The sequence below is a fragment of the Micromys minutus genome, assembly GCF_963924665.1.
Source record: "Micromys minutus genome assembly, chromosome: 3".
Taxonomy (NCBI): Eukaryota; Metazoa; Chordata; class Mammalia; order Rodentia; family Muridae; genus Micromys; species Micromys minutus.
The window spans coordinates 19,168,080-19,184,571 of NC_137972.1; the positions used below are offsets into that span (position 1 = coordinate 19,168,080).

The 16,492-nt window shown below is 50.1% G+C and overlaps 1 protein-coding gene across 2 annotated transcripts in view; it reads left to right on the forward strand.

The window, feature by feature from the left end:
- Positions 1-2,627: 2,627 nt before the first annotated feature.
- Positions 2,628-16,492, forward strand: part of PRMT8 (protein arginine methyltransferase 8) — a gene marked incomplete at both ends in the record, with an annotated part of 77,519 nt that continues 63,654 nt past the window's right edge. For both annotated transcript variants that reach the window (XM_080914700.1, XM_080914701.1), the window contains one exon: positions 2,628-2,702. In XM_080914700.1, the coding sequence (XP_080770826.1) occupies positions 2,628-2,702 (75 nt within the window). The remainder of the gene's footprint in view (positions 2,703-16,492) is intronic.

A 16,492-nucleotide genomic window follows, 5' to 3' on the forward strand; every position in this document is an offset into this window, starting at 1 on the left:
CCATTTTTGAATTTGTAATTAGGTGGGTGCACAGCAGGGACAGAATCTCAGTTCCAAGAGTGTTCCAGGAGGGGCGGAGCTTCAACTGTGACAGGTCACCATGCTTTCCTCTGGTCACCGCAGAGCAACCCTGGTGGCCTAGATACCTCTGTGCCCCAAGCTGCCTTTGAGTTAGAATAGGAAACCCTTGCTGTGAAAACACAGTTCTCCAAGTCCCTTTCCCATTCCAACAGGAGCTGTGTCTGTCTGTACTTGGGGAGAAGCCAAGCACAGTAAAAGATTTCACCAGAGAACTGAGGGAACACCCCCACTGAGGTTCTCATAGCAACAAAATCACGCACAACAGCAGCCTATTTCGGTGGGAGCCTGCTTCAGCTCCTCTCCTCCCCTCGTTAGTCACAGAATGGATGAACAAGCAGAAGGAGTGTGGGGTGGGGACAGTGGTGGCTTCTGATTTCCTAAGCTCCTGCAGCAGCTTGTTGACAAATGACCCCTTCTCTTTCATCTGGAGTCCTTACCTGTAAGAGGACCGGCCCCAATGTGTGGGTGGGGACCTTGCTATTCTAGTCCTATTTGATTGCACAAGTACTAAGCCTCTTTTGACCCAGCATCTCAGGATCTTCTTATCTGAGAGAAAATACTTAGGTGTGTGTGTGGGGGGGTGCTGAAGGGTAAAAGTCACTTTTTAGAGGCACTTATGCCCGCCCTACTCCATAAAACGTGTGGCAGGATGGGAGTGAAGAAGAACCAGGCATTGTTCTGTTTGTGGGGTTTTTGGAGTGTTTTTTGTTTCCTGCTCATTCATGCCCAACTGGAATTCAGGTCTGTGGACTGCGAAGGTTGGGGTGAATTCTGGGATTACGTGGTTAGCCCAAGCTTCTCGCTGCATTTTCTTTAATCATTCTTATCTCCGTCCTCTTCCTGTTTTTCACTCCTCACCTCCACTCACGGCAGCCTGTCTTCTCTTTGCCTGAAGATCTGGGTCTAATAGAAGTATCACGCTGAGCCGGGTGTTGGCCCTTTTCCTCAATGAACGTGGGTGAGTTGAGGGCAGTCACTCTTACACTTCCTGGCTATCAAAGGTTATCATCAGACTAAACGGGACATTCGGTTTAAATAACTCAAAGACCAAGATAAAGCGGGCAGAATGCTCCCAGCACATTTGTGAGGACCCTGACCTTGACCTGTGGGTCGGAAAGTCAGAAAGTTCAGCTTTCCCAGAGATAGGCAGCTAAAGAGTCCTGAGTGCGGCCTCCCTCCCCCATTGTTCTATCCTTCAGTGCCTGACAGATGGCCTGAAAGAGAGAAAAAAGCTCTCAAAGTGAAGACAGGAATGCATTGTATAAAAATTCACACCCCCCGCTGCCGCCCAAACTCCCTTAAAAAAGGATCGAGAGAATCCTAATGGGTACGTGACATCCACACAGCTCTCTCCCATAAAAGGGACTTCAGGAGAGGGTGAGGGTGGGGGAGGGGTTGGGGGGGGTGAGAAACGTGTGGGCCCCGGTTGAAGGTGTGTGTGTGGGGGGGGAGCTGACAGGCGAGACGTGGGTAGGGGAGCTGGTCCGCGGACCCTTTTATTGATTTATTCTGTTTTTTGTTTGTTTGTTTGTTTTTCCCAAGCTACCTCGGGCGGCCACCTTCACTTCAACCTCCTGGGAGGGGTTTGAAGACCTCGTGGTCTTGGGTCCTGAGGGTGAAGAGTGAAGAAAAGCTAGATAGAGAGGGCCTAGAGTTGAAGGAGTTAAGGACTGCCCCTCTCCCATCCACACCCCCTCCCCCATTTTCACGCCCTAAACAGTGATCGGCACCGGAAGGATCCAGGAATCGACGCGGTGTGTGTGTGTGGGGGGGGGGGGGGGGGGCGGGGCGGGGGGCGGGGAGGGCACTAGGTAACCGTGGCTGAGTTTTGCCCGGTGCTTGTCCTCCTTAGAAGGACTTGTCCTGGGCTCAGAACCTCCAGCAGGCTCGCGGACGCCTGCTTCCCGGAGCCTGGCGCGCGGCCCTGCAGCGTGCGCACAAGCCCTAGCCCCCGCGCCAGGTGTGCGCCGCGCCAAGAGCGCAGCGGAGCGCAGGCGGCCCCCAGACCCCGCGGTCCCGGGCACGGGGGCGGGCTGGGGGTCCCCGCCGTCAGCGCCCCGCCGCCGCTCGCTCCCGCGCACCTCCCACCCCGCCCCCACTCACCCGCTCAGCCCCCGGGAGCGCCGAGCAGGACGCGTGTTGCTTCGCCCGGCGATCGGCAGAAGTTGGGAGAGTTGGCGTCCGTCTCCCGCCAGCCGGACTTCGGAGCCGCTGCCTCCGCCGCCGCCGGCGAGCCCGCGGGGCCGCCTCCCTCCCGCCCGCCCAGCCCGCCGCGCAGGGGAGAGGGGCGCGGAGGGGGTCGTGAGCGCGACCAGAACTTGCAAGTGTGCGAAGGGATGCGAAGCAGATGAAGAGCTAGGAAACGTGAACAAAGTGGCGACCGCAGGAGGGACTCCACAGAGCTCGATTGTCGCGGAGGACGCTCTGGCAGAGGGGCTGGCTGGGATTTTTTCCCCCCCTCTTGCATTCTTAGGCTCTCTTTTAAAGCCACATCAGCCTTCTCTCATTCTTTACTATCTCGAATCCCCAAACCCTTGTTGGCTCTTATGGGCATGAAACACTCCTCCCGCTGCCTGCTCCTCCGGAGGAAAATGGCGGAGAACGCAGTCGAAAGCACCGAGGTAAGGAGGCGACCAGGCCAGGGTTTTCGGCGACCCTGCCTCCCATAGGGACCCCCGTGTGCTGCCGCTGGTTGCTGCCACCACCGCCGCCGTGGTGCCAAACTTTCCCCATCCCGCTTGTCCCTGCAGAGAGAGAGAGAGAGAGAGAGAGAGAGAGAGAGAGAGAGAGAGAGAGAGAGAAGTGTAGGAGTGTGTGGGGGGCGACGGTGCACGTCTCAGCTCTTTTCCTCCTTGAAAATGTAAGAGTCTTGCTTTCAGCCCCATCACCCTCTCCTGTCACCCGCTGCTCCTTTCCTGTTCTCCCAAGTACCAAACCTTGGGCAGCCCCACTCTCCTGCCCCTGTGCACTGGATTCCGATAGTGGTCCCAGATCGCGGCTTTACGCAGAGCTGGGGTGGGTTATAGTAGGACCAGGTCTGCTTCCTGCAGTGCATCGACTATCTCTCCCACCGCCGCTTGGGCTTTACCCTTCAAGCTCGAGGCAGTCTCCAAGCTACGGGTCTCTGCAACACCGTGGTGAGCTCCCGGCCTCAGGGGGCCGACCTGGTGGCAGCACTAAGCACCTGCACCTGACCTCCCCGGTAGTCCCCAGTCCACAGTGGAGCCGGACAGGAGGTCTGCAGTCCGAGGGTGCTGAAGGCACCGCGGGAGAACGGAACCCTGGGAGGGCGCACCGACCGCGGCCCCATTCAGCACCAGGGACAGCGCCCGCGCCTGCCGCAGCGGAGCCTGCACAGGCGGAGGGGGTTGCGCTCCCGGGGCTGCAGCGCGAAACGGGTCTGCGGCCACTTGTCCCGCAGCGGCTTTTAAGGAGGCCGCTCTAGCTCCGTAAATGATACTCTTGCCCTCCGTCTTCCTCAGCCCTAACGGCCACCCCATAGCTGTCCTTTCTCTACTCCGGAGTTGGCCCTGAGCTGCAGAGAGCCCAGCAGATCTTTGCGTCCCAAGCAAGTGTGTTCTTTCGCCTTGCTCTGACCCCGCTGTCATCACAATGGGATTGTTCCTTGGCTCTGGGCACCTGTAGTCATGGAAGGGATCGGCGTGGGCAGCCCCCTTACCTTCACAGAGGAACTGTGCGCCGAGGTGGGGGCGGAGTGGGGTGTGTGTGATCATCCCTTATTCGGTGGCAGGAAAAAGACACAGAGCAAACTCCGGGGCTCTATTAATAGTCCAGTGTCTGGTGGGGCTGCCGTACATTTCACATACGGTAACCCATATGCAGCGTGGGGCGGGGATGGGGGTGTGGCGCGGAGACTGTCCAGGCTTTGAGGGAATGCAAAAACAACGTGAAGACCCTTCCGTGGCCTTCTTTCTAGAGGTCACAACTCATCCCCCACCCCACCGTATAAGCAGCAAAGCTAAAGAATCCCCATTCCTTGGGCACTAGAGGCAGCATGCTTCTGGTAACTGTCGATTTTGAAACAAACATGATCTGGGGCTAGAAGACTCGCGGCATACAGCAGCTAATGTCTTCTCCTTGAGTTAGGGCAAAGCCATCCTGCATGTAGTTCCCCACCTGAACCGAGAGCTGAGTCTTTGAAACCGGGCACAGCACCAGACGCTCAGCATTCCCCTCCCCCTACGCCCTCTGATCGCCCACCCGCGGAACAGGTTTCTAAAAATAGCTTGGAGTCTCAAGGCCGCTCACTGGTGAAGTGTTGGGCCAGCCAGCTCGTGGCAGTCCCTGCAGCCGGTAGCTACAGCTTTCTCCTGCCATTTCCCTATCCCACCTCATCTTTACTTGTCTTAAAAAAATTAAAAAAAAAAAAAAAAAGTTTTTGTGGGTCCTCGCCGACCATCACCCGGACTGGCGTGTGGGGTCTAGTGCAGACCTGGGCCACGTTCCGCAGTGTGCAGCGGCGGCTGCGGCTCCCTCCACCTCAGTGAGGGTTAAAGGCGTCCGGAGCAGGCAGAGCGACGCGCGACAGGCTATTTTTACTTGCTTCCCCCGCTGCTCTGCGCTCCCCCTTCTCAGCAGCCGCACATGCCAGCTCTGCTCAAGGCATCAATGAAAAACAGCAGTAAAGGCGGCGGTGGCAGGGGCGGGGGAGGGGGGAGGGGGGAGTGAGGGGGTGGACGACGCAGAGAGAGAGAGAGAGAGAGAGAGAGAGAGAGAGAGAGAGAGAGAGAGAGAGAGAGGGAGGGAGGGAGGGAGGGAGGGAGGGAGGGAGGGAGGGAGAGAGAGAGAGAGAGAGAGAGAGAGAGAGAGAGAGAGAGAGAGAGAGAGAGAGAGAGAGAGAGAGAGAGCTGGGTCCTCACAGATGACAATGAATCTAAGTGGGACAGAGGAGGTTCAGCTCTCAGCAACTTCCTTGGAGAAAGGATGGCACACAGACTTGGTCAAACGTGCCCAGTGAGGCACACAGGCCTCGTGACTACTGCTTGGTTTTCCTCCAGGAACGGGCTGTTTTTGGAATAAGCTAGGAGAAAAGCAGTGCTTCCAAAGTGGGGTATTGAGGGGGTGCACTGCTTGCACATTGCAAGCGCACACTTGTGGATGTGTGGAGTGTGGAGGGGGATGGCAATGGTTCCTGTCCAGTCTCTAGCAGGTACTCACTCTGTACCAAGAAAAAGTAGGTTTCTAAGGCTTTTGCCCTTAAAGAACTCACAAACGAGTGAACGAAATTGTGGCTGGAAAGCCCGGTTGCTTCTTTCTCCAGTCTTGAAGGTGTTAGCATACTCTTTGTGTTCCGTGCTCATACTAAGGGAGACCAGAGAGCAACCCAAGGTGAGGCACAGGCTTGGGGCATGGATTGCCCTCCCTTTCAATCCATTGCTCTTTGCCCCACTCTTGCTATTTCTAGCAAGATGCCATGTGTGAATGGGAGTGGATGGGAGTGGGAGGAGAGGGTTACTTTGAAAGGGAAAGGCAATGGGGAGGGAGGCAGAGAGGATGGCAGTTATCAGGCAGGGGGAGGGGGGTGGTGGTGACGATAGGGCTTGTAGTATTGAGATTGAGGATGTGACTGTGTACTGTGACCAACCACAATCTCTGGACCTGGAACAAGGTGAGAAGCTGGGGCATGGAGTCTCCAGCATGAAGCTATGCGGTTAACTCTGGTCTTGAGTGCACGCCTTCAACCCCTTTGATTTTAGCTTCTTAAGCTTGTTCATCCTGAGCTGATTCTACTTGTGGTATTGAATCTGCATCTGCGTGCGTGTAGGAAAACCCCAGGGCGGCCCCCCGACCTCACTTTCTGCTTTCTCTTCAACCTCCAAATCTCCTAGGGCCACTTTTTCCTTTTGAGACCGGGTCTCCTATACCCCAGACAAGCTTCGAGGAAGATTTTGAACTCCTTACCCTTCTGCCCTTACTTTCTGGGCACTGAGATTATAGGCAGAAGACACCACTACACTGAGATTTACACAGTGCTGGAGATGAAACTCAGGGCTTTGTGAATGATAGGCAAACACTACCAACTGAGCTACATCTTTAGTGTGGTGTTGGGGCTTCAGGTAACATCTGCAGAACTTCCACCCCCACTCTCTGCAGCCTACCCTCAGTACCCAAGGCAGTCCTTTTACCTCCATGCTAGGACCCAAACCCCCAGCAGCTGGCCATGTCTGGTCACCATCCTCACATGACTTTTGAAAGAACAACTCTGCTTGTGGTAGGTCAGCTCTCTGAAAACTTAGGAGCTACCCCATTTTCTACAGGGTACTGGGGTTCTTAGTATAGTAAAGAAGCCCCTTTAATAACTGTCCTACAGGAGGCTCCAAGGCAACTGAGTTTATGATAAATACTTTTGTGAACCTCCGTCCATCTATGAAGCTTCTTTCCATCTTTCTCTCTGGGGAATAAAAATCTTCCTCAGACCTGCAAGATTCAAATCAAACGTTTCTTCCTCTGGGCAGCCTTCCCAGATCTCTCATTTAACCTCTCTCCCTAGGGAGAGCAATCCATGATTTCTTCAATTTGTACTGCCTGTCTCTGACTTTTCCTATCACAGGATAATTGTCTTTTATATATGTTGATTTCTCCAATTGAATAGGCAGCTTTGTTTCTTTTTCTTTTTTCACTTGTCTTATTTTTAGCATGATGTCTGCCACAGAGTAAATAGTGTGTAGATTGAATTGATTTGTGCGATTGTAAGACATTTTAAAAGCCTTCTGACTTTCTAGAAACTGTAAGCACCCATGTTTGCTTACCTGGCCAAGGTCACCTGATTTGACCATAAGGGATTAAAGCAGGCAGGTTGGAGGGGCCACAGCAGGACTGAGGCTGTGACAATTTTACTGAGAGCAATCAGACATTTTTTTTTAACAGAATATAATGGCAATTTCTAGGATCAATAGAATTGTAGTTGCCAGGATACAATCATGCTTGCAAACTTTACAGGGTATAGAGGATTAATGTCTAACCAACTGTTCTGTTGAGCTTCCATGCTTCCTTGACTTCCGAGGAACACAAAGTGGCCAGGACACTTCACTGACCATGGAGTGTGTCATTCTCTCAGGAACTGGAAGGCACACTGTAGCCCAAGACCAATGGACCCCAGGTTGAAAAGTTGATGCTTCTCAAGGCAGCTAGGCCACCATGGTTGCCTGCACCCATCTCTACTCTTACAGCTCATATATCATTTACAGTATGACCGGAAAACAGTGAGGACAGCGAACGAATCCAGCTGTGATAGCAAATACTGCTCAAACCCAAAAGCATTCTGGTTATGTTCTGGTTGTTTATTCATGGACCTATTCAATACTTGGTAATCATTTCTTCTCGCCATGGGGTATTCATCTAAGAGAAGATAAATGTGTTCATCACAAGGTCCTCTGATGAGCCAGTAGGTTAATGGGCCCTTCTCTGTGCTTGCTTTACTGATTCTCAGTGAAAACCTGGTTCATTAATAATGGTTGGTGACTCCTTGTTTGGGGATCCATCACCCCAGAGGAGAATGCCAGGGATAGAGACAAAATAGCTTTAACAATACTCATTTCAAAGAATGCTTCTTGGATGTTCTGTTGACTTGCTGCCTCAGAAAGGGAATCATCACAGGCTGGGGAAGACCCAGTAATGACATGGTCTAGGTACCCATGAGCGTTGCTGGAGTTACGAGTATGACTGAACTGATTCCCAGGCTGTATATACTTGGAAGGCTAGGGTAATAACTATTAGCTTGAGCTTCAGTTTTGGCTGAAGTGTATGGCCCAACGTCCAAATGGGACATGGCCAATGTCCAAAAACTGAGAGGTGGGGTAAGAGGAGGCAGGGGTCACTGTTTCTCTGAGGGTGGTGGTCTGCCTCTATGTCTCTGAAGAACGTAGGCACCAACTACCTGCTCAGGCCCTGGATTCCAGTTGTTGGCTTTTCCATGCAGTTCTAGGATCTCTAGATGTGTTGCTGTGTTGAACCTGTCAGGTCAGAAGATTGTTGTGATGTTTAAACACATTCGGGGCTGCACGGGGGTTAAGATACCAGCTTATTCCTGGCCGACACTTGGTTTCTGACCGTTTATTCTGCTGGCTTATAAGAATTTCACCAGGAGTCCAGTCTTGGTGGACTCTCTCCTCCTTGTCTGTCTTGTTGAAATGGCCTCGTTTCTATAACTGATAAGCCCCTCCCTTCTTCAGCAAACACTGATTTCAACCCTGAATTGAGCTCGGGAGAATTAAGAAGATACCCACATGTCCTCCCCTCCCTCTCAGGCAAATTTGGTTTTGTAGAGAGTCCTAAATTGGCTTTTGGCTGTCAAAGAGGGTGAAACACAACACTCCTGTCTCCAGTTCTGGGGTAAGCTTCATTTCCTCCTCTTTGCTAACTGCAACGTGAAGTGATTCTCACACACCAGCGTGGAACATGCAGAAATCTGTAAAAACACCATTTACACCTTGAGCTGTACTGTGCCAGTAGGGGAAAAATGGGCAACCTGACAGTATGTGGGCTGCCAAGGTAACTGCAAGAGGCTATTGTATGTAAGAGACACGGGGTTTCCTCCATGCAAACTGAAGCAGTCAATGAATGAACAGGGACCTCCAAAAAGTTATCTTGCTATTGCTCTTGCCTCCAAATCCTGTTACCCAAGATGCCTAGTGGCCCACTCATGGGTTTCTTGTCAAAAGGTTTCGGAGAAAATGGTTTCCCAAGTTTGCTAGTTACCTCAGTGGTTGAGTTCTTCCTGGAATCTGAATCTCATATATTCTAATGGCAGCTACCTTTGTAAAACTAGGTGGTTAGGTTTCTAGCTAAGGGTTTATCGACTGCCTCCTATTTTTGCTTCCTTTTGGGATAAGAGCTTACTGTGTACTTCCAGCTACCCTGGAACTCGTTAGGTAGTCCACGTCGGGCTTGAAGTCACAGAGATCCACCTGCCTTTGCCTCCCAAGTGCTGGGATTAAAATCATATGGCACTGTACTAAGCCTGTTTACTTCTTTTCTAGTTTGTGTTAAAATCCCACACCCTCTGTCTCTGCTGCTCGGTGATCAGCCTTCTCACGGGGGCCATGGAGAGGCGAGTGTGTGAAAAGACTGTTCTCTCCCGTGTCAGCCAACTGGTTGGCTCTTTCACACATTAAATGTTTCATGTGTTATTAGAAGTTTCTCAAGCATCCTGGCTTTCCCAGATTTGTAATGCGCGACCCGTAAGTGAAGATCCTTTGAAGCGTTAGTTGATGAATACAAACAGTTTGGTATGCCCCCTTTCACAGTGTCATTATCTTAAAGTGGAAAAAAAAAAAACTCCATCTAGACAAATGGAGAACACTGTTCTGTGTCATGGCCGGAAGTAAACACTCCTTTAGTCTTAGAGCATGATGCTTTCACACCTTTTAAAGAGAGCATCAGACTGTGGTTCTGACTTTTGTGCATGTTTTCTGGTACATTTTGACCCATAATATCATCCAAAGCTTGATTCCCTCCACCCCCTCTCCACAAAGACCTTGGTAACTGGGCACAAAGAGAGCTCCATCATCTTTACCGGACCCTTAGATGCTCTATTACACATTCCATGGGACACTGTGAGACACATGTTATTCCCAATGAATATATTACTATGAATGAGATTGTGATGGGACTGAGACCCCAAACTTTGACTATCCGGTCACCAAGACCCACATTTTGTCTACTCATGAGTCTGGCAAGACACGGTAAAAACCTAAACAAGAACTGAAAACCAAAGACAAAGGAGGGGAGAAATCACTAGAAGAAATAAGGACCCATGGGCTTGGGAGACAACTAGAGAGAGATCTTGGGCATGTCCCTGTCCCCACCCCCAGGTATCCTCCTATGGTCTTCACCACTGTCTTACCACTTTCACCTCCACAGTCTTCACTAGTACCCTAAGGATAGTAAGGATATGTGATGAGGTGTGGTGGAGACAAATATCTCCCCTCCCCCTATGCGAATGTGCATGACATCCTGGAGGATGTGCTGATGGACCAGGAAAAAGCACTTCTGTCTACTGGAGCACACCACTCAGGAAGTTAACCTCAGGGCTGTCATCATTACACCCGGACTCTAAGCTAGCTGCTGCTTAGTGGGGAAGCCGTGAGCACTCTGAGACGGTTCTGTTGTTTGTTTGGTCTTTAAAAGATCTTTTTGGTTTCACCACGCATTTGCATTTTTCTAGTGGTGTTGTAGCAGAGTACCACAAACTGGGTGGCTTAAAACAGAATAAATTTGTTTTTTCACAGTTCTGGAAGCCAGGAGTCTGTAATCCAGATGCCAGTAGAGCTGGTTCAGTCTGGAAGCTTTGGCGAGCATTCTTTCCTGTTCCTTCCCTTTCTCTTAGCTTTGTGGGGTTGCCAAGTGTACTGGGCATTCTTTGGCTTGTAGACATAACATTCCAATCTCTGCCTCCATCTTTACAGGGAGTGTGTGGGTGTGTCTTAGAAGGCCATGTGCCACATTGGATTAACCACCCTTTCCCTTTGTAGTGGGACTTCATCCCAACTTGATCATTTCTGCTATGATTACAATCCCAAATGAGGTCACTGTCTTAGGATTTCTATTGCTATGATACAATACCATGATCAGAAACAACTTGGGGAAGAAAAGGTTTACTTCATCATAGAAATCCCAAGTCACACTCTAACACTGAAGGAAGTCAGGGCAGGAACTCAACATAGGCACTTGAAAGCAGAAACGGAAGCAGAAGCCATAGAGGAACACTGCTAATTGGCTTGTTCCCCATAGTTCGCTAAGCTTGCTTTCTTGCACAATCTAAGACCACCTGCCCAAGGGTAGCACCACCCATGGTGAACTGGAGCCTCTCATGTCAACTATTAATCAAGAAAACGCTCCATAGACTTGACTACTAGTAACATGATGGAGGTCTTTTCTCAATTAAGGTTTCTTCTCCCAGATAACTTTAGCTTATGTTGATAACAAAACAAACAAACAAGCAACAACCACAACAACAAATCCCAAGGTCATCCAGGATAGTCACTCGGGGCTCAGAAATACTAAACATCATTTGATCAGCCAATGTAATACCCACAGTGTAGTAAACCCACGACATAGCTGATGGATGCCTAAATGGTTGAGTCTCCAAAGCAGCTTATTTCATCCTTCCTCCCCCTTCCGCCCCTCCCAGTGACCTCTTCCCCTTCACTTAGCTGCCCACCCCACCCAGGGTCTATTATTGTGTGTTTTTTTTTCTTCCTTGAGTCATAGTAATTATCACAGGGGCTATTGTGTTTACTTAATGTTTATATTTTCATTTCCACTGGGCACAGTAAATGCTGTGTGGACACCATTTTCCTCAGCAGCAGCAGTACCAAGCAGCTCTTGCCAGTCGCATTCTGTAACTGGGGACATTGAAACTTTCGGTGGTTAATTGTCTTGACCAAGAGTATACAGTTGGAAGCTGAGATGTAAGGCTTTGAGTTGGAATGTGTTCTCTGCTTGACTTGGGTCTCTGTCTCTTCCTCTTCACTGTGCTTTTGGCACATCTGTGGTGTATGCATGTGTATGGGTCAAGTGTATATTGCATTGTGTGTACACATAGAGACCACTGGGCCTGTATCAGGTGTCTTTTTTAAAAATCTTTCTCCACCTTGTTTTTGAAAAACAAACAAACACCCTTCCCATAAACCTGGAGTTTGCCAGTTCAGCAAGATCGACTGGCCAGCAAGCCCGGGGATCCTCCTGTCTCCAGCTCCCCCTTTTAATTTGGGTGCTTGGGATCCAAATTCAGGTCCTCAGGCTTGTACAATAAGAACTTTACCAACAACGTCACCCCCAACTCTGTCCTCTCTTTTATCCACGTTCCTAACCTCTATCTTGACTTTCCCGGAGCCTGCACACCAGCTCCTACCCACCGGATAGACTGCAGGCTTGGGAAAGAGCTCACAGCTGACAGAAATCTGCGGGAACCTGTAGCTGGCCTGGTGGGTTTGCTCCCCAGGGGATTTCAGATTGGGTTCTCTCCCAGGGAAATTTGTTTTAGATTGAGTTAGCTTGGGGGAGGGTTGTTTCAGATTTGCCAGTAGAGTTGTTTTAGTGGCAGAGTTGTGAGCTCTCTGAGTTGTCTACCCACTCGGGACTGCAAGAGACAATACGTATTAAAAGTTAAAGCAATGAGCTACCGTCTTGGCCTCGAGTGAAGGCGGAATGCAGGCCCTTGGCCTCCCTGCCTGAGGTATGACCTCTCGAGTTTACGGCTTGTCAGCTCTCACAGGTCACCCCATGTATCCACACTCAGCATTCACCTATGATCTATAACAGCACTCCGGCCATGGGGCCATTCCGAGTGTTGTGGGCATGATCATACAGATGCGGTGTTTGAGCGTGAGGTTTGTGCTTAGGAGCACGAGCTGCCATTAATCACCTGGGCTTATCCGGCAGATTCTGAAAGTGGGAGCAGATAAATAAAGAGCCTTAGCTGGTGACATCATGCAGTTGGAGCAGCGGAGGCAAGGACTGAGCAGCTGGGAAAAGGCTCAAATTCAGACAGGACTCCAGAGTCCTGTTGCCCTGGCGTCCACTGGGCAACTGGGATTCTCTGTGACCCGCAGGCCGGCTTACTGCACTGGGGGCTCATGGTCAGCCCTGGAGGGTCAGCTCTCTGGTACCTGGTAACAGCTATAACAGAAGTGAAATCTCAGCTCCTCCCTTCAGAATCTGAGGGAAATGGAGGTGGCACACCAGTCTGCCAGACCAAGGAAGCCATACTATGCCTCGAGTGTCCCTGTTCCCTTCCCCAACTTGTCCCCTAAAAATAAATTAGTAAACGAATAAATAAGCAATCCTTACCTGTTAATCACAATACAAATGTAGCACTTTTGGGTTCTTAACAGAGAAAACTGAAGCAGGAGGGGAGGGGAGAGGAGAAGATTGAAAGGAGAGGGATGCCCAGTCTCCCAGGACAGACTGGATGGTTAATTAGTGAGTTAAGACTCCTCCCCTCTTGACCAAAAATCCCTTAGGAGAGGATATCGTGTGTGTTTGGACTGACCCAGGCTAGTCTAGTTAAGAAGGACCAAAATGGGCTAATGGCAGTACAAAGGGAGTGGCAATTAGCAAATTCATCAATTAGGGCCCCATTTGCCACTGCATTGTGGGAGATAATTCCCCCGAGATGAAGCAAAGTGGTAGCCTTTCAAGACTGGGGATCCCAGAAAATGAAAGACTGGAATCCCCGCAGATGCGTTCGATTCAAGGACTCCGTCTCTCCCTGACAAGCAGTTATGACAGCAATTCTTTGAAGAGGCTTAATCAGAGAAGCCACAAATGATTAGAGCCCATCCCAAGTGCAGATAGGATCTTAACTGAGGACTATCCTGTGTTAATAGGTGCATGGGCAAACTGGGCGGTCTCAGGCCTAGGTTCTGGCTGAGTGGTGTTATACCTAATCTCCACACATAGGAAACAATCTTCTGTTATAGCCTCTTTTTATGTCCCTTTGCTCAAGTTATAGCTGAGGGACCCAGTGTGGAATAGGGTGTTTTTGAGCATCAGTTTTGAGGTTTTTATCTCGTTTTCATCCCTGTGGGATTATAAAACCCATTTTGTGGGGTAGCCAGAAGCATCACATTTAATAATGACTCTGGACATAAAGAAGCCTGACAAATTTTTTCTCTTTTTCCTTCCTGTTGGAACTCTACTGGGCCAGCTTCTGTTTTGCTGTTAGTGGAAGATTTATAGTTCAGAGTGGGAACAGTTGCTCCTAATGTTCTGGGAGAGTTGCTGTGAATGAGAGAACCCTGGCAGGCTGTGGGAGTGGGGGAGGGGTACATCTGTGTCTGAAAGTGTAGGTACAAGTGCTCAGACTAGCTCCCTCACATCCTTAAACACTCACCCTACGTGACTTGAGATCCATTTCACACAGAGCTCCAGGGCAGTGTGATCGCTGGCTAGGGCGTCTGAGAACGAAGGCGGTGTTTGATGCCTCAGCACGGGGGAGTGTGTTACGTGTGGGGCATGGTTAGAGTAGGCTGGCGAATTAGTTATCTTCCCTATCACTGTGATAAAAATACCGGACAAACACAATTTAAGGAAGAAAGAAGGAAGGGTTTATTTTGGCACAGAGTGTTTATTTTGGCTCACAGTTTGAGGGAACAGCCTGCCATGGCATGGGGGGGAGGGACAGGGAAGGTTCAGGGAAGGGGGGCAGAGAAGGAACAAATTTGAGGCAGCTGGTCTCATTGTGTCCTCCGTCAGAAAAATGAGTGCTGGACACTGGTGTTCTGCCTGCTTTCTCTTTTTTATCCAGTGCAGAACCCCAATCCATAGGAAGCTGCCACCCATATTTAAATCAATCTAGGGACTCCCTTCAGACCCTCCCAGCGGTGTTCTGGGTATTTCTAGTCAAGTTGATAGTCAAGATGAACTGTCACAGACAGCTGTGAGAACAGCTGAGGCACAGCCTCATGGAAAGAGAGCTGTCTGGGGTTAGAAAGGCTTCACAGCTTCCAATCTACGTTGTGTGTCGTAAGGTGCAATGGTCTTCCTAAGGGCCGGGGTCTGGGCTGCCTTCTCTCGTCCTTTCTCCTGGCTTCTGGCTTTGTGTGCGGTTAGTGCGCAGAGGTTCCTGCATTTGGAAGCGCTGTCCTAGGGATGGTGGGAATGGAAAATGGCTCCTTGAGATGTGGGGCTGAGGAGTAAAGATGATCAAATCACATGACACGTGTGAAAGACACTACCTTTGTGACACCCATCTCTATGTGACAGTTACAGAAACAGAGAGATGAGGCAGAGTGGGAGGTACTTGAATCTCCTGGGAACTGCTCTCAGCAGACTAGGGGACTATTAGCTCGTTCTGTTTCCTGATTTGAGATGAAATGGTTCACTTCTTTATGTACTGCAGCCAAAACATGTTTCTGCCGATCTTCTCTCACCAGAGGTCAAGCCAGTGAGGCAGGCAAGGAATTATAAGCTGTGTGAGTCCCTTTTCATGAGCAGCCCGTCTCACTCTGGTGTTTTGTTACAGTACTGCAAAGCTGACTTCTGCAGCTTTCTTTCTGGTTCCTCTGCAGCTGCTTCTCAACCTCAGAGCTGCATCTGAGCTTTCTCCTCCGAGGTCACCCCACATGTCTGACACCGACAGGACCTTTCCATCGGACGTCTCATCGGAACCCCAAGTTCCTCATGTGTGTATGCGTGCTCTTCCGTTCTTCCCTCTAACTCATACATGTGTGTGTACATCCCCACATACAGGTCTGCGTACACGAGTATACAGGCATGTGCACATGGGTGTGCATGTGTGTGCATGCATGTGTGTGTGTGTTTCATAGGTATGTGCTTGTGAATATGCAGAGGCCAGGGTAAGACAGATCATAGGGTGTCTTCTACTGTCCTTTTCTGCCTTACTGCCTTGAAGGGAGGTCTCTCACTGCACTGGAAGCTTACTGGCTAAGGCAGCAAGTAATCAAGCTCTTGGGATCCCTTCCTAGCCCCTCCCATTGTAAGTTTCAGACATGCTCAGTCATGCTTAACTTTTTACTCAGTGCTAAGGTGCTAGGGATTTGAACTCCGGTACTTATGCTTGCATAGGAAGTCTTTTTACCCATCTTCCCATCAACTGAGCCCCATTTAGGCATCTTGGGTACTTGCTAACCCCGCAGTCACAGGTCTGTCTTTCCTGTTCCAGGAGAACTGTCAAGACCCAAGAATCAGCAAGAGTTAGGAGCCAGGGCCTCATCTGTGGTGACTAGGACCCCCTTAACTTTTGGCCACAACAAGAGACAGTAGAGCAGAGCAGAGGGGCCTGGAAAGACCTGGTTGGAGGCAAGGGGCTGAGAGTTTGGATCTACCGGTGTGTTTCCTCTGCTTGGTCTATCATCCCTGGCCACTTGGAGATTGGACATCTCCAGTCAAGGGATCTGCTTTGCCCTGAAGCTCTGACTCCTAATGCTTACCTTGCAGTGCCTCTGCACAGGGAAGCAGATGTGATACCCTGCACTGGTCGCCGTTCTTGTCATTCTGACTTAGAAACCCTTAAGGGAGAAAATGTTTGTTCTGGCTCATAGCTTCAGAGGCTGCCACCTATGATGGTGAGAAAGGCACAGTGGACTAGTTCTGTGCTCGTGGGCAAGATGCTCACATCATGACTAAATTAGGAAGTAGAGAGAACCATCCCAGAAGTAAGGGACAAATGTAGCCTTCGAAGAACACACCAACAACTTATGTCCACCAAATATGGCCTATATGCCAAAGGTTTCATGACCTCTCAAACCAGCGCAAACATTTGGGTATCAAACGTGTTAGCATGTAGAGGCATTTCATACAGACACCATCAGACTTTGTTTCTGCTTTGGTCCAGGCGCCTTTGATGCACACCTGCTCTTGGTTCAGTATCGCTTTTGACTCTTTTATCTGCACAGTTAAAAATAGATACTTGCTACTCTCCCAT